Here is a 25,712-nt window from a genome sequence, read left to right as displayed (position 1 = left end):
GATAAAATTTGACCAGACCTTCTGCCACTCTCCCATACCTTACCAGCACTAGCTGCCCATCCAACAGAAGCCTTTACCTTACCGTTGCCCTACTGTTCATCCAAAAGAAAGGGTCGAGTTAGGGAATAGCATAGTACTATTGTTTTGTGGCACATATGTCCAGCAAATCTCTTTGACAGCGACTCATGGATGTCTCAAATACATTAGCCTCATGTGACCCAGGTAGACTTTCCCACTGGTCGCTGACCCCAACCTTTAAATAGGGAGGTCAACCCCCTCCTCACATCATGACTTCCACCAATCAACGGCTTTTTCGTGACACCCCATTGGCCATTGGCATTGACCTAGGCTGCCACTAGTCCAACACCATGACCCATGAGCATAACAAGATTGACACCAACACCAAAAGAGTACTGGTAGTCCCAATCTTGCCATCTGGAGCAGTCGACAAGTCTACTGGCTCTGAGACGCGTATTTCCCAACTCCTTCCTCTGCTAACAAGGGGACAAAGCAACCTTTTCCTCTGCTAACAAGAGGACAATCACAACCTTTTCCTCTGCTAACAAGAGGACAATCACAACCTTTTCCTCTGCTAACAAGAGGACAATCACAACCTTTTCCTCTGCTAACAAGAGGACAATCACAACCTTTTCCTCTGCTAACAAGGGGACAATCACAACCTTTTCCTCTGCTAACAAGGGGACAATCACAACCTTTTCCTCTGCTAACAAGAGGACAATCACAACCTTTTCCTCTGCTAACAAGGGGACAATCACAACCTTTTCCTCTGCTAACAAGGGACAATCACAACCTTTTCCTCTGCTAACAAGAGGACAATCACAACCTTTTCCTCTGCTAACAAGAGGACAATCACAACCTTTTCCTCTGCTAACAAGGGGACAATCACAACCTTTTCCTCTGCTAACAAGGGACAATCACAACCTTTTCCTCTGCTAACAAGGGGACAATCACAACCTTTTCCTCTGCTAACAAGAGGACAATCACAACCTTTTCCTCTGCTAACAAGAGGACAATCACAACCTTTTCCTCTGCTAACAAGAGGACAATCACAACCTTTTCCTCTGCTAACAAGGGGACAATCACAACCTTTTCCTCTGCTAACAAGGGGACAATCACAACCTTTTCCTCTGCTAACAAGGGACAATCACAACCTTTTCCTCTGCTAACAAGAGGACAATCACAACCTTTTCCTCTGCTAACAAGAGGACAATCACAACCTTTTCCTCTGCTAACAAGAGGACAATCACAACCTTTTCCTCTGCTAACAAGAGGACAATCACAACCTTTTCTTCTGCTAACAAGAGGACAATCACAACCTTTTCCTCTGCTAGCAAGGGACAATCACAACCTTTTCCTCTGCTAACAAGAGGACAATCACAACCTTTTCCTCTGCTAACAAGGGGACAATCACAACCTTTTCCTCTGCTCTGCTAACAAGAGGACAATCACAACCTTTTCCTCTGCTAACAAGAGGACAATCACAACCTTTTCCTCTGCTAACAAGGGACAATCACAACCTTTTCTTCTGCTAACAAGAGGACAATCACAACCTTTTCCTCTGCTAGCAAGAGGACAATCACAACCTTTTCCTCTGCTAACAAGAGACAATCACAACCTTTTCCTCTGCTAACAAGGGGACAATCACAACCTTTTCCTCTGCTAACAAGAGGACAATCACAACCTTTTCCTCTGCTAACAAGAGGACAATCACAACCTTTTCTTCTGCTAACAAGAGGACAATCACAACCTTTTCCTCTGCTAACAAGAGGACAATCACAACCTTTTCCTCTGCTAACAAGAGGACAATCACAACCTTTTCCTCTGCTAACAAGGGGACAATCACAACCTTTTCCTCTGCTAACAAGGGGACAATCACAACCTTTTCCTCTGCTAACAAGGGGACATTCACAACCTTTTCTGTCACCTAACACTTGCAATGGTTACAGTAAACTCTAGTACACCTCCTCCAGTACAACTCAACCAAGTGCTTACTCCCTCCCTGTAGTTTCCCTTTTCTCGTTCTGTCCCTATTCAATGCTTTCAAAACTCCTTTTTTCCCCTATACCTTCCCTCGACCACAACTGAACAATTGGTCTGGAATATTTTAACGAAACTGAACCTGAGTAAATGGAGAGTAAAGTGGTAAAACTCAACCAAGAGCTTACTGCCTCCCACACGATAAAGGAACAAGAAAGCCTTTCCCTGTACTTTCCCTTTTCTCACTCTGTCCCTATTCAATGCTTTCAAAACTCCTTTTTTCTTCCCCTATACCTTCCCTCGACCACAACTGAACAAGAGGCTTAGAATATTTTGACGAAACTGAACTTCAGTAAATGGAGAGTAAAGTGATTGGGACATTGTGAAAGAATGCTTTGATATGAATGATTTCCAGAGCGAAATAAAGTTTCAGGAATATATCTGTGTTTCAAGGACTTAAGAGGAGTCCAAAGTGTATAGTCAACTTGTTAAAATAGATGAAGAAGAAAGTATTCAAATCAACTGCTCATAACTTAGGGCCAAAATTAGAGGAAGAGATAGAGGGGGTCTAGAAGAAGGCAAGGTAGATGATACCAGGATGATAGCCGAGCTACAGTGAGAGATAAGAGGCCATAAATGTGTCCACTAGGGATGAGAGACGAGTAAAGGGTAACTTGATCAGAATCTTTAAGGCTTCTAACCCAGTTTAATAAACAGCGCACAGCCTTATCATGAACTTTTATAGAAAAAAAAGTGATATAAATAATCTAGACAAGTAATTATCTAGTAAGAAGAGTGTATGGATGGAATAAATTGAGTTATGAAACTGTGAAAGAGGACAGCACCAAGGAATTTGGCTCGTGCGAAGACATTACTTGTCATAAACTAATACATAAGCAGATACGCAATTACAAATTGGTTATTTACTTTAACAAAAACATTATTGACACCGTTTTATGAAATATGTTTAGAGTATTGAGAGCGGTGGAGGGATAAGACTACCAATCATCTTTATCTACAATGGTAAGATAGTAAATTCCTTAATAAGAGACGAAAGCTAAATAACCCATATAAAGGAGTTTTTATAATTTTCCTTATAATAAATAAATTGTAGAATCTTGATAGATACATTTTGAAGGTTTATTATATCATTGTAATATATAAATAAAGAAATAATTTAGGCTCGTCGTTCAAGGCCAGCTGACCCAAACATAACAACACACGCTGGCTGGCCGGAGAATTTCATCCCCTTCTCAAAATAACCAAGGTAATGGATCTGTTTTCCAGTTTCTTAACACAAATTACATGGCAAGTGATGTGATGTATAAGTAGTAAGTGAACTAAAGCCATAGGCTATTAAAGAAATGTAGATGTCGTGGTTTTCTGTCTTTGCATCTTGACGAGGCACCGTTCTTCCATGGCCCTTATAAAGTGATCGGGCATAACCACACGTCACCCAGCGCAATCAAGTTGAGTTCTAATTTGTATCCATTTCGCTCATCCAGGTCCAAATCCACCCTAAACTAACCGCTCGTAGGTAAATGAGCCTGTGAATGTAGACTTGGAATAAGGGCCCCCAAGTGCGACCGGCACCTCATAGTAAACAGTCGCCACACAGGACAAAGTCGATAGTAAACAGTCGCCACACAGGACAAAGTCGATAGTAAACAGTCACCACACAGGACAAAGTCGATAGTAAACAGTCACCACTCAGTACAAAGTCGATAGTAAACAGTCACCACTCAGTACAAAGTCGATAGTAAACAGTCGCCACACAGGACAAAGTCGATAGTAAACAGTCACCACACAGGACAAAGTCGATAGTAAACAGTCACCACTCAGTACAAAGTCGATAGTAAACAGTCACCACTCAGTACAAAGTCGATAGTAAACAGTCACCACTCAGTACAAAGTCGATAGTAAACAGTCACCACACAGGACAAAGTCGATAGTAAACAGTCACCACACAGGACAAAGTCGATAGTAAACAGTCAACACTCAGTACAAAGTCGATAGTAAACAGTCACCACTCAGGACAAAGTCGATAGTAAACAGTCGCCACTCAGTACAAAGTCGATAGTAAACAGTCGCAACACAGGACAAAGTCGATAGTAAATAGTCACCACTCAGGACAAAGTCGATAGTAAACAGTAACCACCCAGTACAAAGTTGATAGTAAACAGTCACCACACAGGACAAAGTTGATAGTAAACAGTCGCCACACAGGACAAAGTCGATAGTAAACAGTCACCACTCAGGACAAAGTCGATAGTAAACAGTCACCACTCAGTACAAAGTTGATTGTAAACAGTCGCCACTCAGTACAAAGTTGATAGTAAACAGTCGCCACACAGGACAAAGTCGATAGTAAACAGTCACCACTCAGTACAAAGTCGATAGTAAACAGTCAGCACACAGTCTAATACCTATGGGGATCCATGGAGGGCCAATGCTGACTGTAACTAAACCTTGAGGTTAGTTCGTTATTTTGGCTTTATGCCATAGTTGACGTCAAGTTTCATCCCTCGAGTGAGAAATTTCTTCACACCTTCCGGTTTTATTGTTCTAAGACTAAGTCTCTTTGGTACTGTCTATGTTGCCCAATGCGGACTGAAAAACCTCATGTAGACAGACATGAAAGTTTACTATTGTCTTGGTTGATGCCGATGGTTCTGACTGGCCGCTGTCCTCAGCTTCATTAGTAGCATTCGACCCCCATTGGATTTAGGCCACCACCTGATAACCTTACAAATATTAATGAAATACATTTTACTTGATGGTGTTGCTACATTGTACAGCTTTGGATTATTGGTGCCGTGAATCTAATGTGTGAAACGTAGTACCTCACTCTTTTGTAATGATAGACCTTATAAACACGCAACAGAATTAACGTATGGAAGTGGAAGAAAAGCATGTCAGTTAGCTGTTAATTCCCAGCGCAAGTGTTTTAGAAGGTTATTGATGAAACATAGTGACATAGATTAATGGATTGATAATGAATATGTAATAGTGGGGAGGGCAATGAAGATTATGGAAAATGTGGGGATAAAGTAAATGAAACATTTCCGCATAGCTTCAGAAGCACTAGAGATATGTGGAACTGAACAGACTTGTTCTTGATATATATATCATCAAAACATTATATATACAATAAGGTGGCACCATTGCCTGAGGAAATGTCAAGAACATGTTGCTTTAAATGCGTGCTCGTATGTTACCATTATGGTACCACCACAAATTTCTTATATGCCCCTGATTAAGTTCAGGCCTATATCACATGTTTCTTGGTTGCTTTATTATTCTTTTATGATTTTCCTTCATTTCATAAGGAAGAAATAGTTCCTCAACTTTATTCGATTGCTATTTAAGATGCCTATCAGTTTGTGAGACCATATTGTTGATGATTGGCTGTAAAATAAATTTGCCAAACATTGTTTTACCAGCTCCTTAGAACATTACTAAGGCATACACTGTTTTTTCTGTTACTTTTTTTTTTTATTTAATATGACATATTTTGTGATCTTATCACATCAAGCAAAATCTATAAAATCTTCACCTAATTTCACATAGCAACTAACATTTATCATAATTTTAATGTTTTCCAGTCATATGTGATTGTTTGGGTTTCATGTTTATATTCAGTTGCTGGAAAGCTGAGCACTGTGTGTATTTGCTTCCACATTAACCCATCCCAGCGACCATAACCACAGGAAGTTACTCATACATTCTTCAAAGCAAACACCTGATCCACACATCCTCTACCACTTCTGAAACCACACTGCTCTTCCCCAATCTAATGCTCTGTACATGCCTTCACCCTCTCAATCAATACCCTCCCATATAATTTACCAGGAATACTCAACAAACTTATACCTCTGTAATTTGAGCACTCACTCTTATCCCCTTTGCCTTTGTACAATGGCACTATGCACACATTCCGCCAATCCTCAGGCACCTCACCATGAGTCATACATACATTAAATAACCTTACCAGCCAGTCAACAATACAGTCACCCCCTTTTTTTAATAGATTCCACTGCAATACCATCCAAACCTGCTGCCTTGCCTGCTTTCATCTTCTGCAAAGCTTTTACTACCTCTTCTCTCTAATTTATATAGTACTCAAAAAGTCAATGGTGTGAGTAGGATATTGAAGTAAGAAATATTTGGAGTGTTAGGGAGGTACGGTGATGTATTGCAGTTAATTGGTTTTGAAGGCAATGTAAAAAATGTATAATAGCTTTATTAGTTGTATAGTAGGTGTATTACATTGGTAATATTAAGTTGAATGAATGAATGATGTCAAAAATGTATGAAGTACTGGAAGTGGGTCTTTTTAAGATGATAATGTAGCGCATAAGATTTTTTTTATCAGTAATTGATTTAGATGTGTAGAGGAAGTGATTTTACGGTGGTATTGGGGTGTGTTTTTGAGAGTGTCTTAACAGATGGAGAAAGTATATGGAAGTGTTAATTGTTGTGAAAGATCCGAGTGATGGGTGATATTAGTGAGGGCTGTGTAAAATATGGGTCAGGATTTGGTTTGTGATGTAAAATTAGGTAAAATATTTGTATTGAATGAAGATGAGCTTTTGAAATTTGACCTAAGTTAACGTTCGTGGTGACAAGTGCCAAAATTGACATGTTTAATGAATGTTTATATATATTATATTATTATTATTTTGCTTTGTTGCTGTCTCCTGCATTAGCGAGGTAGCGCAAGGAAACAGACGAAAGAATGGCCCAACCCACCCACATACACATGTATATACATACACGTCCACACATGCAAATATACATACCTCTACATCCCAACGTATACATGTATATACACACACAGACATATACATATATACACGTGTACATACTTCATACTGTCTGCCTTTATTCATTTCCATCGCCACCTCGCCACACATGTAATAACAACCCCCTCCCCCCTCGTGTGTGAAGTAGTGCTAGGAAAGACAACAAAGGCCCCATTCATTCACACTCAGTCTCTAGCTGTCATGTAATAATGCACTGAAACCACAGCTCCCTCTCCACATCCAGGCCCCACAGAACTTTCCATGGTTTACCCCAGACGCTTCACATGCCCTGGTTCAATCTGCTGACAGCACATCGGCCCCGGTATACCACATCGTTCCAATTCACTCTATTCCTTGCACGCCTTTCACCCTCCTGCATGCTCAGGCCCCAATCACTCAAAATCTTTTTTACTCCATCTTTCCACCTCCAATTTGGTCTCTCACTTCTCCTCGTTCCCTCCACCTCTGACACATTATCCTCTTGGTCAATCTTTCCTCTCTCATTCTCTCCATGTGACCAAACCATCTCAAAACACCCTCTTTTGCTCTCTCAACCACACTTTTTATTTCCACACATCTCTCTTACCCTTACATTACTTACTCGATCAAACCACCTCTCCACATATTGTCCTTAAACATCTCATTTCCAGCACATCCACCCTCCTGCGCACAACTCTTATCCATAGCCCACGCCTCGCAACCATACAACATTGTTGGAACCACTATTCCTTCAAGCGTACCCATTTTTGATTTCCGAGATAATGTTTTCGACTTCCACACACTCTTCAAGGCTCCCAGAATTTTCGCCCCCTCCCCCACCCTATGATTCACTTCCACTTCCATGGTTCCATCCGCTGCCAAATCCACTCCCAGATATCTAAAACACTTCACTTCCTCCACTTTTTCTCCATTCAAACTTACCTCCCAATTGACTTGACCCTCAACCCTACTGTACCTAATAACCTTGCTCTTATTGACATTTACTCTCAACTTTCTTCTCTCACACTCTTTACCAAACTCAGTCACCAGCTTCTGCAGTTTCTCACATGAATCAGCCACCAGCGCTGTATCATTAGCGAATGACAACTGACTCACTTCCCACGCTCTCTCATCCACCACAGACTGCATACTTGCCCCTCTTTCCAAAACTCTTGCATTCAGTGACCTCCCTAACAACCCCATCCATAAACAAATTAAACAACCATGGAGACATCACACATCCCTGCCGCTTTATAAATTCAAGAAAAGTTATTGAAACCTGACAAGAGTTCACATAGCTGTTGAAATATGATTATGAGTGTAGTAGGAATAATTTTAATTGCCATTTTGACACTTCTTTTTTATTAGTATTTGTGAGTGAAGGGTGTGGATTGTATATTGCAGTAGAAGATAGATTAACTGAGGTAGGCTATGTGAAAATGTATGTGCCTGGTTAGTGTTTTTGAATCAATGATTATTTCCTTTTGTTAATGTTATAAGTTACTGACTTTGAATGTAGTCAAAATGTATTTGGTAATGTTTATTGAAGGAGGAGGTAAGAATGTATGAACTGCAATATTTGCCTGTGTTAGATTTAAAATTTACCAAGTATCACATAAAGAAATTATTATTTTACGTGATTTGTTGAGTTTTTTTTATACTAATCGCCATTTCCCGCATTAGCGAGGTAGCGTTAAGAACAGAGGATGAGGACTGGGCCTTTGAGGGAATATCCTCACCTGGCCCCCTTCTCTGTTTCTTGTGGAAAAAAAAAAAAAAGAGAGAGAGGAGGATTTCCAGCCTCCTGCCCCCTTCCCTTTTAGTCGCCTTCTACGACACGCAGAGAATACGTGGGAAGTATTCTTTCTCCCCTATCCCCAGGGATGATATATATATATATATATATATATTTTTTTTTTATACTTTGTCGCTGTCTCCCGCGTTTGCGAGGTAGCGCAAGGAAACAGACGAAAGAAATGGCCCAACCCCCCCCCCCCCCCCATACACATGTACATACACATGTCCACACACGCAAATATACATACCTACACAGCTTTCCATGGTTTACGCCAGACGCTTCACATGCCTTGATTCAATCCACTGACAGCACGTCAACCCCTGTATACCACATCGCTCCAATTCACTCTATTCCTTGCCCTCCTTTCACCCTCCTGCATGTTCAGGCCCCGATCACACAAAATCTTTTTCACTCCATCTTTCCACCTCCAATTTGGTCTCCCTCTTCTCCTCGTTCCCTCCACCTCCGACACATATATCCTCTTGGTCAATCTTTCCTCACTCATTCTCTCCATGTGCCCAAACCATTTCAAAACACCCTCTTCTGCTCTCTCAACCACGCTCTTTTTATTTCCACACATCTCTCTTACCCTTACGTTACTTACTCGATCAAACCACCTCACACCACACATTGTCCTCAAACATCTCATTTCCAGCACATCCATCCTCCTGCGCACAACTCTATCCATAGCCCACGCCTCGCAACCATACAACATTGTTGGAACCACTATTCCTTCAAACATACCCATTTTTGCTTTCCGAGATAATGTTCTCGACTTCCACACATTCTTCAAGGCTCCCAAAATTTTTGCCCCCTCCCCCACCCTATGATCCACTTCCGCTTCCATGGTTCCATCCGCTGCCAGATCCACTCCCAGATATCTATTAACTTTCTAAAATGGGAAACAGAAGATATATATATATATATATATATATATATATATATATATATATATATATATATATATATATATATTTTTTTTTTTTTTTTTTCATACTATTCGCCATTTCCCGCGATAGCGAGGTAGCGTTAAGAACAGAGGACTGGGCCTTTGAGGGAATATCCTCACCTGGCCCTCTTCTCTGTTCCTTCTTTTGGAAAAAAAAAAAACGAGAGGGGAGGATTTCCAGCCCCCCGCTCCCTTCCCTTTTAGTCGCCTTCTACGACACGCAGGGAATACGTGGAAAGTATTCTTTCTCCCCTATCCCCAGGGAAAATATATATATATATATATATATATATATATATATATATATATATATATATATATATATATATATATATATATTCTTTCTTTTCTTTCTTTCAAACTATTCGCCATTTCCCGCATTAGCAAGGTAGCGTTAAGAACAGAGGACTGGGCCTCTGAGGGAATATCCTCACCTGGCCCCCTTCTCTGTTCCTTCTTTTGGAAAATTGAAAAAAAAAAGAAAGAGGGGAGGATTTCCAGCCCCCCGCTCCCTCCCCTTTTAGTCACCTTCTGCGACACGCAGGGAATACGTGGGAAGTATTCTTTCTCCCCTATCCCCTATACACCCCTCCTGGCCCTCTACAGTATGTCCTACCACAGCCCCTAGCCTTAATTTCTTACAGCAATCAAATATGCTTACACAACAACTGTAGCAAGTACAACATTAACAAAAATATGTGGTAATTATAATAAGGATGAGAATATAAAACAAAACTATTTCACATAACTTTGGTGTAAGACAAGTCTCTTTGGCAGTACATGAAAGGAACTGAATAAAAGTGCAAAAGCTCACACTAACTTGGGATGCTTCAAGTTCCCATGAAATATTATGGCAGTACTAACAGGCAAATGAACCTTGCATATTCATGCTCCTGACCATCTACAATTGGCACCATTCTTAAGAGCACCTATGAAATATACATTGCCATCAAAAGCTATCAATCTAAACTGTGTGTTACTGTCCAGTTGAAGTGAAGTGACCACAAACTGCAACATGGTGCATGTTATGGATTTTGACTCTTCAGTCCTATGACATGCCCATGACCACAAAAAAAGCTTTAATCACACTAACACCACTTTGCTCATAATTGGCAAGCTGCTTGTGAGTACTTGCCTAGCATGAGCTACTTGATGTTGAGTCAGTGGGTATGCTAAAGTACAAGTGGGAGTAGATTCTGCTTGTGCTACTATAGAAATGGCAGCCATGAGGCTAGCTACTGTCCCCGTTCAATCTGACCCCGGTATGGTGGTTTATTTCCTGAAGGTATCAAAAACTGATCTCTTGGGAGTTGACCCTGACTTGGAAGTTCATAGTTTGAACTAAGGGGACTACCTGCCAGTCCCATATGACCTGACCCTGGATTGGCTGTTTCATAGTCTCGACTATGGAGTCTACGTGCCGGTTCATTATATGAATGAGGTAATTTTAAGATCTCAGTTGAAAGGAATACATGTTAGTCACATTGACTTAACGTGACCCTGGAATGATAGTTTACAAATCTCAAATGAGAGGATCACATGACATGGCCCTAGCTTGGTAGTTTCATGGTTGTAATTGAGGGAGCTACCCATCAATCTCAAAAGACCTGATCCTGGCCTGATAGTTTTGTCTCAACTGAGGGGACTACCTGCCAGTCTCATATGACTTGACCCTTTGTTAGGTAGTTTCAAGGTCTGAACTGAGAGGACCACATTTTGCTCTCAAGTGATTTGACATTTCTTGTTTCAAGATGTGAACTTGGAAACCAGCTGCTAGTCCCATATGATCAAACCTTAGCTTGGTGTTACATGGTCTGAAATGAAGGAATATCTATACAAATACTAAATAACACAAAATAATATTCAGCATCTGAACAGGAATGTCTTCCCAAGTGTCTTACGTATATCAATTTTTTTGTGCTGGCTTTGGCACTGGAATAAAAGACTCCTTTATGTGACTAGACAAGCAAAATAATTTTGCTATCTTACACAAAGTTTAAATTTCCTGTATAAATTCTATAAAAAAAAGGTACATATGATTACTGGATAAATATTCATCTGTATTCCTTTACACAAAATTTTAAATACACTTCATTTACTCTATAATACAATAACCAGAATCAACAATAATCATACAAAATAATAAAAGGCACTATCAATGACCAATTTACGTGAATAAAATTTACTGGTGCATATGTAGGTGTGCACATATATATATCTGTGTATATATGTGTATGGGAATATATATAGGAAGATACATATACATACATGCATGTATATGTTGATGAGTAGGGTTGAGATAACAGGTATTACTAGATTATGTGCAAAATGACAGGCATGCAAAGAAGAGGTTGTTGGATGTGAATGTACTGAAAAGGGCAGCCTGAGGTGTCTGGTCATTTCTCGGTGGTGGTGAGTTGGAAACTGATTTTAGGAGAAGAGGTAATGGCGTGAGAAGAGAGAGGGAAAAAAAGATACCCATGCGTAGAAATACCAAAGGACACTGAATCATGACTGGTAGAATAGTGAAAGTATATGAAACAATGGAGTGGGAGAAAAGAGGAGGCTATTTAGGGAAGCAGTGCTTACATGTGAAAGTGAGTGTGAGGCATGCAGAGGTAGGATGTGGATGTATAAGGATGTGTAGTAAATGGTGGTATAAGATGTAAGCTTGCTAGTGAAAAAGAAACACGAGGTATATGAATAGTTTCTGCAGGGAAGGAGTATGAGAAAGTGACAAGAAGCAAAGAGATAGTTATGATAGCTGAAAAAGGTGGCAAAAGAGAGATGAGGTGAGTACTGATAACTTTCAGGGAGGAAAAGAAAATGTTTTGGAATAAGGTGAATTGTGCAGGGAGAACATGAGAATAAATAGTGAAAGACAATGATGGGTTGAGGCAGGGAAGTATCAACAAGTTAAGGACAAGTGAATTGAGTATTCCCAAGGACTACTGAATATGTTAGAAGACAGGGTGGTGTGCAGAATGAGAGCATCCTGGCAAGTTGTATGGTGAAAAAAGGAAGTTAAGAACATCTTGTGTTTGATGAACTGTGGCAAAGCAACAGGAGTTCATGGGATTGCAGTTGAGTTTCCAAAGAAAGAAGGGGTAAGAGCACTAATGATTGGTATGTCAGGCTCTTCAACATTTGTATGGCTCTGGGTGAGATTCAGGAGAACTGGCAGAATACATGTACTCTTGTATAAAGGAAAGGGGAGAAAAAATGAACACCTGAATCAAAAAGGTGCAAGGTTGTTGAATATTCTTGGTAAGGTGTAAGGAATAGTGGTGGCTAAGGGGGTGATAGCAAGCACAGAACAGCTAAAGGAAGCAGAGCAGATTGGTTTAATGAGGGGTTGAGATGAAGGGATCAGATGTCTGCTTTTGAAGAATCTGCGAGATATACTTAGAGAAAGAGAGTTAATTGCATGTGGCATTTATGGATATGAAGAAAGGCCTAGCAGCTGCATATATATATATATATATATATATATATATATATATATATATATATATATATATATATATATATATATGGTGAAATCGTACTTCAGTAGGAGTTCCTACAGTCATATATAACATGTAATTTTTCTCTCCATGTAGCACGACGTTTCATGGTGACAGTGCACCTCATCAGGAGATGCCAGGCAATACTTAAAGTTATTTACATCCTAACATCACACTCTAGATACCCGCCGTCTAGTGATGTTTGATGTGACCTTACGACTCTAGTGATGTTTGATGTGACCTTACGACTCTAGTGATGTTTGATGTGACCTTACGACTCTAGTGATGTTTGATGTGACCTTACGACTCTAGTGATGTTTGATGTGACCTTACGACTCTAGTGATGTGTATGATGTGACCTTATGACTGTAGTGATGTGTTTGATGTGACCTTATGACCAGTAATGTGCTTAATGTGACCTTGTGACATGTGATGAGATTTTATGAATCTAGTGATATCTCTGACGAGGTCGTATAACCAGGTGATGTATATCTTGTGACCTTATGACTCAGGTGATGTTTATCATGTGACCTTATGACTCAGGTGATGTTTATCATGTGACCTTATGACTCAGGTGATGTTTATCATGTGACCTTATGACTCAGGTGATGTTTATCATGTGACCTTATGACTCAGGTGATGTTTATCATGTGACCTTATGACTCAGGTGATGTATGTTATGTGATTTCATCATAGTGATATTTGTGACGACCTTATAGTACTGATATTGATGTGTGACATTACATGGGAATGGCAGTAACGTTTGATGTATGTGGTTACAATAATGCTGGGTTGGGAGCCATATGTATCATGTTCAGGTAAATATGGGCATGACTTTATACGTCCTAGGAAACAAGTCAGGTAGGTATGGCTGAGAGGAAGCATTAACAATTCACTACAAAGTCCATCAAGGAAACTCCACTCTACCTACACACACACACACACACACACACACGATGGTTTTATTTGTTCAGTGACTTTATTTAGGAGGGATAACTGTGTCTACTGTTGTACTTGTCTACTGTATATGTATATAATACCAATAGGTAAAGTGAGACAATACATTTTCGTTTTTGAAGGCTGGATGTTCAAGAAGACGGGACCTTAATGTGAGGTATGATGATGTCATGAGGTAGTAAGTTGACCTCGGATAACATGAGGAGAGACATGAGTGGTAACATTGTGATGATGGTGTGTGTGTGTGTGTGTGTGTGTGTGTGTGTATGACCAATGATGGCGAAGTTAATGTGTTGAACATGATAGTGGGTCAGCCCACCATACATGTAGCCCACACCTGGTGTAGGCGGTCCACACCATGTGTAGGCGGGCCACACCTGGTGTATGCGGTCCACACCATGTGTAGGCTGGCCACATCTGGTGTAGGCGGGCCACACCAGTTGTAGGCGGGCCACACCAGGTGTAGGCGGGCCACACCATGTGTAGGCGGGCCACACCTGGTGTAGGCGGGCCACACCTGGTGTAGGCGGTCCACACCATGTGTAGGCGGGCCACACCTAGTGTACGCGGGCCACACCAGGTGTAGGCGGGCCACACCAGGTGTAGGCAGGCCACATCTGGTGTAGGCGGGCCACACCAGTTGTAGGCGGGCCACACCAGGTGTAGGCGGGCCACACCAGGTGTAGGCAGGCCACATCTGGTGTAGGCGGGCCACACCAGCTGTAGGCGGGCCACACCAGGTGTATGCGGGCCACACCAGCTGTAGGCGGGCCACACCAGGTGTATGCGGGCCACATCTGGTGTAGGCGGTCCACACCATGTGTAAGCGGGCCACACCAGCTGTAGGCGGGCCACACCAGGTGTATGCGGGCCACATCTGGTGTAGGCGGGCCACACCAGCTGTAGGCGGGCCACACCAGGTGTATGCGGGCCACATCTGGTGTAGGCGGTCCACACCATGTGTAAGCGGGCCACACCAGCTGTAGGCGGGCCACACCAGGTGTAGGCGGGCCACACCAGGTGTAGGCAGGCCACATCTGGTGTAGGCGGGCCACACCAGCTGTAGGCGGGCCACACCAGGTGTATGCTTGCCACATCTGGTGTATGCGGGCCACATCTGGTGTAGGCGGGCCACACCTGGTGTACGCGGGCCACACCAGGTGTATGCGGGCCACATCTGGTGTACGCGGGCCACGCCAGGTGTAGGCGGGCCACACCTGGTGTACGCGGGCCACACCAGTTGTAGGCGGACCACACCAGCTATAGGCGGGCCACACCAGGTGTAGGCGGGCCACACCAGGTGTATGCGGGCCACATCTGGTGTAGGCGGGCCACACCCGGTGCAGGCGGGCCACAGCAGGTGTAGGCGGGCCACACCAGGTGTAGGCAGGCCACAACATCTATCAGCCATTTCCGACAATAAAAACGATATATCTATTATAGTTGAGTTAGCGCTATAAGAACACAATTTTCTCTGGGAAGGTTTCCATTTTCTGTAATGACGTCACGGCTTGGTGGATGGTACACAGATAACCAGCGACTGGCGTCTCCTGGAAAATCTTGTGTTTTCGGATGGTAATTAAGTGCTTAGAGGTAAGAAAATATAACGTTGTAATGAGTATGAGTTGTTATTGAGTATAATTAGTGTTATTTAATAGGTTACGGTTATAATAGAGCGTAGGGCAGAGGGTAAAGTGGATGGGGTTTGGGGGATGGTAGTGATCGGGAGGCAAATGGTGGATTGTTGTGGCTTCGGCGTCGGGAGAAAATGGTTCTATTTATGTATTTTACATCTTATTGTTGTGAAAATAGATAAGGGTTGTGGCGTTTGGTGTATTTGTGTTTTGTTTTTAGAAGGCAATGGGTCAGGAGTGAGTTGTGTGCGTTATGGGGGTTACGTTTTCCCAGATCTTCAACGAGTAATGAACACTTTAAGTCGAGTTATTTATTTAATGGTGGAATTTCCATCATGTGCATGTTGCAGGTGATGTAGTAATTGGTTTTTAAATGTATTGTTCTTTTAATAGCCAGTTTGTGGCATGTGAGATGGTAATATGTAGGCCAGAAGCTGTATGTAGGAAATGTACATATTTCTTGTGGGGAAGGTGTTTGGGGTTACGTTTTCCCTGATCTTCAACGAGTAATGAGCACTTTGAGTCGAGTTATATATTTAAAGGTGGAATTTCCATCATGGGAAATATTGATAATGGAATAATTGTTTTTTTAATTGTTTTTTTTGGTTGATTTTGATTGTTTGTGGTATGTAATAGGGTAATATGTAGGTCAGAGGCTGTATGTAGGAAAGGTACATATTTGTAGTGAGGAAGGTGATAGGATCTGCTTCCTTGGTATTTTTTTAGTAATATTTAGATTTTTGACTCGACATTTTTCTAGAATGGAGACGGTTAATGGCTGGCTGGCATGTGTAAGTGGATTTATAATTTGTAATATAATTTGAGGTCACACATAAAATATTACATATTATATTAGTTTATTAGACCGTAATGAATGAATAGATAGGAATATAAGAAAACCGAAAAGTTGTATCATTTGAATATATATATATATATATATATATATATATATATATATATATATATATATATATATATATATCAGCAGTTAATTTTATTTTAGATATTAATTTGTCATAATATGTTTGTAATGAACCATGCTAGTGTATTCGTTAATTAGAAGATGCGTAAGAAGACTTTAAAATATAAATTTTTGAGAATAGTTTTAAAATCATAGTAGTTAGGGTGTATACATCATGGGAAATGTGAGTTTTGAGTATGAAGTTAGTGAAAAACAGATGTAATTAAATCAGACATAAAAACATTCCTAGTGCCATCATTAGAGATAATTAAAGTGTGTCTCGTTAATGTATATATAAAAACATGCCTTGTGCCATCATTAAAGATAATTAAAGTGTTTCTAGTTAGTATATATATAAAAACATGCCTTGTACCATCTTAGAGATAATTAAAGTGTGTCTAGTAAGTGTATATAGAAAACCTAATTGTATGTATTGAAACATCACACTGTGATCTAGTTGTATAAATGTTGAAATACAGTAGGATAAAAGTTGTTCATTGATTGCTCTGTTGCTTAACATTTCTCTAATTTATATAGTACTCAAAAAGTTAATGGTGTGGAGTGTTAGGGAGGTAGGGTGATGTATTGCGGCTAATTGGTTTCGAAGTTAATGTAAAAAATGTATAATAGCTTTTTGTTAGTTATATAGTAGGTGTATTACATAAGTTGATGTAAAAAATGTATAATAGCTTTGTTAGCTGTATAGTAGGTGTATTACATTGGTAATATTATGTTGAATGAATGAATGATGTCAAAAATGTATGAAGTACTGGAAGTGGGTCTTTTTAAGATGATAATGTAGCGCATAAGATTTATTATCAGTAATTGATTTAGATGTGTAGAGGAAGTGATTTTCAGTGGTATTGTGGTGTGTTTTTGAGAGTATTAACAGATGGAGAAAGTATATGGAAGTGTTAATTGTTGTGAAAGATCCGAGTGATGGGTGATATTAGTGAGGGCTGTGTAAAATATGGGTCAAGATTTGGTTTGTGATGTAAAATTAGGTAAAATATTTGTATTGAATGAAGATGAGCTTTTGAAATTTGACCTAAGTTAACGTTCGTGGTGACAAGTGCCAAAATTGACATGTTTAATAAGATTTATTATCAGTAATTAATTTAGATGTGTAGAGGAAGTGATTTTCAATGGTATTGTGTTGTGTTTTTGAGAGTATTAACTGATGGAGAAAGTGTATGGAAGAGTTAATTGTTGTGAAAGATCCGAGTGATGGGTGATATTAGTGAGGGCTGTGTAAAATATGGGTCAAGATTTGGTTTGTGATGTAAAATTAGGTAAAATATTTGTATTGAATGAAGATGAGCTTTTGAAATTTGACCTAAGTTAACGTTCGTGGTGACTAGTGCCAAAATTGACATGTTTAATAAGATTTATTATCAGTAATTAATTTAGATGTGTAGAGGAAGTGATTTTCAGTGGTATTGTGGTATGTTTTTGAGAGTATTATCAGATGGAGAAAGTATATGGAAACGTTAATTGTTGTGAAAGATCCGAGTGGTGGGTGATATTAGTGAGGGCTGTGTAAAATATGGGTCAAGATTTGGTTTGTGATGTAAAATTAGGTAAAATATTTGTATTGAATGAAGATGAGCTTTTGAAATTTGACCTAAGTTAACGTTCGTGGTAACAATTGCCAAAATTGACATGTTTAATAAGATTTATTATCAGTAATTAATTTAAATGTGTAGAGGAAGTGATTTTCAGTGGTATTTTGGTGTGTTTTTGGCAGTATTAACAGATGGAGAAAGTATATGGAAGTGTTAATTGTTGTGAAAGATCCGAGTGATGGGTGATATTAGTGAGGGCTGTGTAAAATATGGTCAAGATTTGGTTTGTGATGTAAAATTAGGTAAAATATTTGTATTGAATGAAGATGAGCTTTTGAAATTTGACCTAAGTTAACGTTCGTGGTGACAAGTGCCAAAATTGACATGTTTAATGAATGTTTATATATATTATATTATTATTTTGCTTTGTCGCTGTCTCCCGCATTAGCGAGGTAGCGCAAAGAAACAGACGAAAGAATGGCCCAACCCACCCACATACATATGTATATACATACACGTCCACACACGCAAATATACATACCTCTACATCCCAACGTATACATGTATATACACACACAGACATATACATATATACACGTGTACATACTTCATACTGTCTGCCTTTATTCATTTCCATCGCCACCTCACCACACATGTAATAACAACCCCCTCCCCCCTCGTGTGTGAAGTAGTGCTAGGAAAGACAACAAAGGCCCCATTCGTTCACACTCAGTCTCTAGCTGTCATGTAATAATGCACTGAAACCACAGCTCCCTTTCCGCATCCAGGCCCCACAGAACTTTCCATGGTTTACCCCAGACACTTCACATGCCCTGATTCAATCCACTGACAGCACATCGGCCCCGGTATACCACATTGTTCCAATTCACTCTATTCCTTGCACGCCTTTCACCCTCCTGCATGCTCAGGCCCCAATCACTCAAAATCTTTTTTACTCCATCTTTCCACCTCCAATTTGGTCTCCCACTTCTCATTCCCTCCACCTCTGACACATTATCCTCTTGGTCAATCTTTCCTCACTCATTCTCTCCATGTGACCAAACCATTTCAAAACACCCTCTTCTGCTCTCTCAACCACACTTTTTATTTCCACATATCTCTCTTACCCTTACGTTACTTACTCGATCAAACCACCTCTCGACATATTGTCCTTAAACATCTCATTTCCAGCACATCCACCCTCCTGCACACAACTCTTATCCATAGCCCATGCCTCGCAACCATACAACATTGTTGGAACCACTATTCCTTCAAACATACCCATTTTTGATTTCCGAGATAATGTTTTCGACTTCCACACACTCTTCAAGTCTCCCAGAATTTTCGCCCCCTCCCCCACCCTATGATTCACGTCTGCTTCCATGGTTCCATCCGCTGCCAAATCCACTCCCAGATATCTAAAACACTTCACTTCCTCCACTTTTTCTCCATTCAAACTTACCTCCCAATTGACTTGACCCTCAACCCTACTGTACCTAATAACCTTGCTCTTATTCACATTTACTCTTAACTTTCTTCTTTCACACACTTTACCAAACTCAGTCACCAGCTTCTGCAGTTTCTCACATGAATCAGCCACCAGCGCTGTATCATCAGCGAACAACAACTGACTCATTTCCCAAGCTCTCTCATCCCCAACAGACTTCATACTTGCCCCTCTTTCCAAAACTCTTGCATTCACCTCCCTAACAACCCCATCCATAAACAAATTAAACAACCATGGAGACATCAAACACCCCTGCCGCAAACCAACATTCACTGAGAACCAATCACTTTCCTCTCTTCCTACACGTACACATGGTTTACATCCTCGATAAAAACTTTTCACTGCTTCTAACAACTTGCCTCCCTCACCATATATTCTTAATACCCTCCACAGAGCATCTCTATCAACTCTATCATATGCCTTCTCCAGATCCATAAATGCTACATACAAATCCATTTGCTTTTCTAAGTATTTCTCACATACATTCTTCAAAGCAAACACCTGATCCACACATCCTCTACCACTTCTGAAACCACACTGCTATTCCCCAATCTGATGCTCTGTACATGCCTTCACCCTCTCAATCAATACCCTCCCATATAATTTACCAGGAATACTCAACAAACTTATACCTCTGTAATTTGAGCACTTACTCTTATCCCTTTTGCCTTTGTACAATGGCACTATGCAAGCATTCCGCCAATCCTCAGGCACCTCACCATGAGTCATACATACATTAAATAACCTTACCAACCAGTCAACAATACAGTCACAACCTTTTTAATAAATTCCACTGCAATACCATCCAAACCTGCTGCCTTGCCGGCTTTCATCTTCTGCAAAGCTTTTACTACCTCTTCTCTGTTTACCAAATCATTTTCCCTAACCCTCTCACTTTGCACACCACCTCGACCAAAACACCCTATATCTGCCACTCTATCATCAAACACATTGAACAAACCTTCAAAATACTTGCTCCATCTCCTTCTCACATCACCACTACTTGTTATCACCTCCCCATTTGCGGCCTTCACTGAAGTTCCCATTTGCTTCCTTGTCTTACGCACTTTATTTACCTCCTTCCAGAACATCTTTTTATTCTCCCTAAAATTTAATGATACTCTCTCACCCCAACTCTCATTTGCCCTCTTTTTCACCTCTTGCACCTTTCTCTTGACCTCCTGTCTCTTTCTTTTATAGATCTCCCACTCAATTGCATTTTTTCCCTGCAAAAATTGTCCAAATGCCTCTCTCTTCTCTTTCACTAATAATCTTACTTCTTCATCTCACCACTCACTAACCTTTCTAATCAACCCACCTCCCACTCTTCTCATGCCACAAGCATCTTTTGCACAATCCATCACTGATTCCCTAAATACATCCCATTCCTCCCCCACTCCCCTTGCTTCCATTGTTCTCACCTTTTTCCATTCTGTACTCAGTCTCTCCTGGTACTTCCTCACACAAGTCTCCTTCCCAAGCTCACTTACTCTCACCACCCTCTTCACCCCAACATTTACTCTTCTTTTCTGAAAACCCATACAAATCTTCACCTTAGCCTCCACAAGATAATGATCAGACGTCCCTCCAGTTGGAAAGGTAAAGGAATATAATCAATAGTATGTGGTTGCTTTTGGTTAAGCATTTCACTTTGCAGGTGAATGGCCACTCGCTAGACAGCATAACCCGGGAGTTCCTACTAGATGGTGTGGATCAGAATGTACAGGAAAGTTGGCGTGCAAACTACATGGAAGTGGATGTCTTCACCACCCGTGGCAGTCCCATAGCAGGAATGATCTCTGGAGTGCTAACTAGTGGTAGGTTTTCTGCTACATAATGGTCTTGTTTTGATCTAGTTGGGCATAGGAATGGGATAAGGAACCTCCTGACTTTTCTGGAGGAAAGTTCCACTATTTCCTAATATTTTCTAACCATAAAAGTGTGCTGCGAGGTGCAACTGGAGGGATGTCTGATCATTATCTTGTGGAGGCTAAGGTGAAGATTTGTATGGGTTTTCAGAAAAGAAGAGTGAATGTTGGGGTGAAGAGGGTGGTGAGAGTAAGTGAGCTTGGGAAGGAGACGTGTGTGAGGAAGTTGCAGGAGAGACTGAGTACAGAATGGAAAAAGGTGAGAACAATGGAAGTAAGGGGAGTGGGAGAGGAATGGGATGTATTTAGGGAATCTGTGATGGATTGCGCAAAAGATGCTTGTGGCATGAGAAGAGTGGGAGGTGGGTTGATTAGAAAGGGTAGTGAGTGGTGGGATGAAGAAGTAAGATTATTAGTGAAAGAGAAGAGAGAGGCATTTGGACGATTTTTGCAGGGAAAAATTGCAATTGAGTGGGAGATGTATAAAAGAAAGAGACAGGAGGTCAAGAGAAAGGTGCAAGAGGTGAAAAAAAGGGCAAATGAGAGTTGGGGTGAGAGAGTATCATTAAATTTTAGGGAGAATAAAAAGATGTTCTGGAAGGAGGTAAATAAAGTGCGTAAGACAAGGAAGCAAATGGGAACTTCAGTGAAGGGCGCAAATGGGGAGGTGATAACAAGTAGTGGTGATGTGAGAAGGAGATGGAGCAAGTATTTTGAAGGTTTGTTGAATGTGTTTGATGATAGAGTGGCAGTTAGGGTGTTTTTGTCGAGGTGGTGTGCAAAGTGAGAGGGTTAGGGAAAATAATTTGGTAAACAGAGAAGAGGTAGTAAAAGCTTTGCGTAAGATGAAAGCCGGCAAGGCAGCAGGTTTGGATGGTATTGCAGTGGAATTTATTAAAAAAGGGGGTGACTGTATTGTTGACTGGTTGGTAAGGTTATTTAATGTATGTATGACTCATGGTGAGGTGCCTGAGGATTGGCGGAATGCGTGCATAGTGCCATTGTACAAAGGCAAAGGGGATAAGAGTGAGTGCTCAAATTTCAGAGGTATAAGTCAATAATAATTGTTGACTGGTTGGTAAGGTTATTTAATGTATGTATGACTCATGGTGAGGTGCCTGAGGATTGGCAGAATGCGTGCATAGTGCCATTGTACAAATGCAAAGGGGATAAGAGTGAGTGCTCAAATTTCAGAGGTATAAGTTTGTTGAGTATTTCTGGTAAATTATATGGGAGGGTATTGATTGAGAGGGTGAATGCATGTACAGAGCATCAGATTGGGGAAGAGCAGTGTGGTTTCAGAAGTGGTAGAGGATGTGTGGATCAGGTGTTTGCTTTGAAGAATGTATGTGAGAAATACTTAGAAAAGCAAATGGATTTGTATGTAGCATTTATGGATCTGGAGAAGGCATATGATAGAGTTGATAGAGATGCTCTGTGGAAGGTATTAAGAATATATGGTGTGGGAGGCAAGTTGTTAGAAGCAGTGAAAAGTTTTTATCGAGGATGTAAGGCATGTGTACGTGTAGGAAGAGAGGAAAGTGATTGGTTCTCAGTGAATGTAGGTTTGCGGCAGGGGTGTGTGATGTCTCCATGGTTTAATTTGGTTATGGATGGGGTTGTTAGGGAGGTGAATGCAAGAGTTTTGGAAAGAGGGGCAAGTATGAAGTCTGTTGTGGATGAGAGAGCTTGGGAAATGAGTCAGTTGTTGTTCGCTGATGATACAGCGCTGGTGGCTGATTCATGTGAGAAACTGCAGAAGCTGGTGACTGAGTTTGGTAAGGTGTGTGAAAGAAGAAAGCTAAGAGTAAATGTGAATAAGAGCAAGGTTATTGGGTACAGTAGGGTTGAGGGTCAAGTCAATTGGGAGGTAAGTTTGAATGGAGAAAAACTGGAGGAAGAAAAGTGTTTTAGATATGTGGGAGTGGATCTGGCAGCGGATGGAACCATGGAAGCGGAAGTGGATCATAGGGTGGGGGAGGGGGCGAAATTCCTGGAAGCCTTGAAGAATGTGTGGAAGTCGAGAACATTATCTCGGAAAGCAAAAATGGGTATGTTTGAAGGAATAGTGGTTCCAACAATGTTGTATGGTTGCGAGGCGTGGGCTATGGATAGAGTTGTGGGTATGAGGGTGGATGTGCTGGAAATGAGATGTTTGAGGACAATGTGTGGTGTGAGGTGGTTTGATCGAGTAAGTAACGTAAGGGTAAGAGAGATGTGTGGAAATAAAAAGAGCGTGGTTGAGAGAGCAGAGGAGGGTGTTTTGAAATGGTTTGGGCACATGGAGAGAATGAGTGAGGAAAGATTGACCAAGAGGATTTATGTGTTGGAGGTGGAGGGAACGAGGAGAAGAGGGAGACCAAATTGGAGGTGGAAAGGTAGAGTGAAAAAGATTTTGTGTGATCGGGGCCTGAACATGCAGGAGGGTGAAAGGAGGGCAAGGAATAGAGTGAATTGGATCGATGTGGTGTACCGGGGTTGACGTGTTGTCAGTGGATTGAATCAGGGCATGTGAAGCGTCTGGGGTAAACCATGGAAAGCTGTGTAGGTATGTATATTTGCGTGTGTGGACATATGTATATACATGTGTATGGGGGTGGGTTGGGCCATTTCTTTCGTCTGTTTACTTGCGCTACCTCGCAAATGCGGGAGACAGTGACAAAGCAAAAAAAAAAAAAAAGATAGGTGGGAAAGAATACTTCCCACGTATTCCCTGTGTGTCGTAGAAGGCGACTAAAAGGGAAGGGAGTGGGGGCTGGAAATCCTCCCCCCTCAGTTTTTATTAATTTTCCAAAAGAAGGAACAGAGAAGGGGGCCAGGTGAGGATATTCCCTCAAAGGTCCAGTCCTCTGTTCTTAACGCTACCTTGCTAAGGCGGGAAATGGCGAATAGTATGAAGTATTAATGAACAAAAGTTGTGTGTTGCTCGGCATGTTGACTGACATTAGTGCAGTTTTAGTGTCGGTGATGGGTGTGAAGTGAAAGTAAAGTTTAAAGAGTCTTTCGAGTAGTAGGGAGGTTAGGTTCTTTGTTATGCATACTGATAAGTTGTGTAATTTGGATTGTTTATTACTAGATGTATTAGTTTGATATGAGGCTTATTAGGTAATATTTGAAATGATAAGTTTCAGAGTTTAAAGATTTTGTATGTTCTGAGTGAAATTGCATTGATATGATGTGTATTGGTTGAAAATGATTTTACAACATTCACTGTATTGTGTTCTATGTTTTGGTATTGTAATGGTTTGATAATATGAGGTGTATTACTTGTATATTGTGATGGGTATTGATGTTATATGTTGAAGTGTATTACAATGATATTATCATTCGCATTAGTTTGAAATGACGTGTATAAATGATAATCTAATGTTTATTTAGTTTAGAATGGTAGGGGTATTGATTTATTGATGTATAAATTTTTTTTGCATGATATTGATAGGTGTGTTATTTTTATATGTATATTGTGTGTATATTCTATTAGGTGTATTTGTTGTATTTCAGCTGTATTATTTGATTATTTACAGATAACATATCTCGGCAAACATTAGTGGGAAACTATGATATTGGACTTCTGGTGAGGGGCAATATGGATGTGTCTTCAATTAATGGTATCAGGATCGTGGAGCTGGACAGAAGTGTTGTTAAGAAGTATGGGAACTACAGATTAGCTGGTACGTGGGTCTTTTGTTTATAGAATGACAGGATGGTAGATGTATATCTTATGAGTAGTGTATTAGGAGTGTTTAAGTCTGGTTTTCATAACTTAAAGGTGTCAGATGTGTGTTTTCAAGATTACTATTAAATTAGTATTGTGTGTGTGATGGTGTACAGCAATAACAGGATTGTGGGATGAATGGTTTGTATGGTAGAAGCAGAATATGGAACAAAGGTCTAGATTGTATATTGCAGCTTAATGTGGTGGTTTATAAGATGTAGTTGTGTGGTTGGCAAACTTTAGTCTTCTATATGTTTCCTAGACATGGGTTTAGGTTAGTGTATATGGCAGTACTGACTTGCTGACAATGTTCATATAAGATGAACAAGATGGATAGGATTCACATTCAGGATTAATTGCAAGAAAACTTGTTTATGGTAAGGCATCTTTAGAGCAGAATATGAATACTGTAAAGAAATGCCTAAAACTCTAGTATACTTTTTTTTTTTTTTTTTTTGCTGTCTCCCGCA

General features: G+C 40.5%; 2 protein-coding genes across 59 annotated transcripts in view; one reads left to right on the top strand and one right to left on the bottom strand.

Annotated features, from left to right (window-relative positions):
* The window catches only part of IleRS (Isoleucyl-tRNA synthetase), a 415,824-nt gene that overhangs the window by 191,150 nt on the left and 198,962 nt on the right, over positions 1-25,712 (bottom strand). The window lies entirely within an intron of this gene.
* The window catches only part of LOC139762964 (uncharacterized), a 614,722-nt gene that overhangs the window by 535,877 nt on the left and 53,133 nt on the right, over positions 1-25,712 (top strand). For 6 of the 50 annotated variants that reach the window (XM_071688356.1, XM_071688353.1, XM_071688354.1 and 3 more), the window contains one exon: positions 21,317-21,476. The exons of 39 other annotated variants lie outside the window; for them this stretch is intronic. In XM_071688356.1, coding sequence (XP_071544457.1) covers positions 21,317-21,474 — 158 coding nt within the window. In that variant the 3' untranslated portion in view covers positions 21,475-21,476. Of the gene's footprint in view, positions 1-15,446; positions 15,586-21,316; positions 21,477-25,051; positions 25,199-25,712 lie in introns of those variants that run through there. 5 more of the 50 variants (XM_071688350.1, XM_071688347.1, XM_071688359.1 and 2 more) reach the window with 2 other exon arrangements.

This window comes from Panulirus ornatus, chromosome 45 (genome assembly GCF_036320965.1).
Source record: "Panulirus ornatus isolate Po-2019 chromosome 45, ASM3632096v1, whole genome shotgun sequence".
NCBI classification, from domain to species: Eukaryota; Metazoa; Arthropoda; class Malacostraca; order Decapoda; family Palinuridae; genus Panulirus; species Panulirus ornatus.
This window is presented reverse-complemented; position numbering and strand designations above follow the sequence as displayed.